This window comes from Nematocida homosporus (assembly GCF_024244095.1).
Source record: "Nematocida homosporus strain JUm1504 chromosome Unknown 525, whole genome shotgun sequence".
In the NCBI taxonomy this organism is placed as follows: domain Eukaryota; kingdom Fungi; phylum Microsporidia; genus Nematocida; species Nematocida homosporus.
The window spans coordinates 1-1,300 of NW_026250542.1; the positions used below are offsets into that span (position 1 = coordinate 1).

The window sequence follows — 1,300 nt, forward strand, 5'->3', positions numbered from 1 at the left end:
TGTTACGAAGAATTACAGTGTTTAAAGCTGATTTCGTTAGGATTTCTGCCCATCAGGAGAATATAATGAAACATCACACGAATCTGGTGCTTTTATGCCGACTTCTTAACATGTTTGAGTGTAACAAGCTGCTGCTTTGGACTAGGGATAATAAGGTCTCAAATGAATCTAAATGTGGCTTCGATCCAAGCCTGTGTCGGAAGGAGGCTGAGGATACAGTTAAATATGCTGGGGCTGTACCATTTGATTTCGAGATTAGGGCATATCCTCCACCGGATGTCTTTCAAAAGGATATATTTGAAGGTCTCGTTATATTGCGGCCTATTTCACAACTATCACTATTTGGCAGCCTAGTGCCAAATCTTTCTGCATATCTTGAGCGTTTATCACTATCAAAAGATTGGCATCTTATAATTGAATACTCACAAGAAAAGGTTAGTATTGACTTGAAGTCTATTCGGAATGCCGCTCCTAACTGTGCTAAAATCACCTTTATTCTTAAGGATAGCAGGGCTAAGGAACCAAAAATAACTGGACTTGAAACGATATCTAATGAAGATTTGCCTCTAGTTCTAACAGGAGATTTTAAGGTTATTAAATACATTGCAGAACACAATATGTCTTCAATTCATGTTCATGCTGTGTCATATGATGGTTTTGACACGATATTTACTGAATACTTAGACAAGCTCCCTAATACTGCACCAGCTTCTAAACCCCATGTCTTTGCACAGAAGTTTATCTGTGGAGTTTCGATTTATAGTCCCTGTGATTCTCCCGTTTACTACAAACAAGTACTATCCAGGAAATACTTGGTTAAATATGGTATTGATGTCCAAAAAGTCCAGATTGAGTACGATAAAAACCGAAATGACCTGCTTGATGGATTAACGAGTCTTTACAACGTTAATGCTTTGTTAAGGATCCCAGCGGATATTGAAGACAAGAAGATTGTCTGTCTTGGCCATGCACTTAGTGCCCCTTATTGGAAACTTGAAGAGCCCGTCAATCTCAAACTTAAGAATTTCAGAATCCAAATTCGCTGTCAGAATATATGTTACACATCGCTTAGTGTTAGTGGAGATAAGAACCCCCGCTGGGACCAGGTTGTCAAATGCGATATACTTCTCGACGAATTAAGGAGCATTAATGCCCAAGAACTTCGTATTTCAGATGTGCATGACCACCCTCCAACTGTTACTGACTTTGATCTAGCTAAGCTGAAAACCAATTTAGACAGTCCTCTAAAATACAGCCTCAATGTCGGGACTTTGATTCTAGATAATGTCGATGAATGTGT

General features: G+C 39.0%; 1 protein-coding gene across 1 annotated transcript; it reads left to right on the forward strand.

Moving 5' to 3' along the window:
* Positions 1–2: 2 nt before the first annotated feature.
* On the forward strand, positions 3–1,298 carry NEHOM01_2530 (uncharacterized protein; the record flags this gene model as incomplete). Its single annotated transcript, XM_051491406.1, has 1 exon — positions 3–1,298. A coding segment is annotated over one exon (1,296 nt), but the record flags the coding sequence as incomplete, so codon positions are not given.
* Between the last annotated feature and the right edge of the window lie 2 nt (positions 1,299–1,300).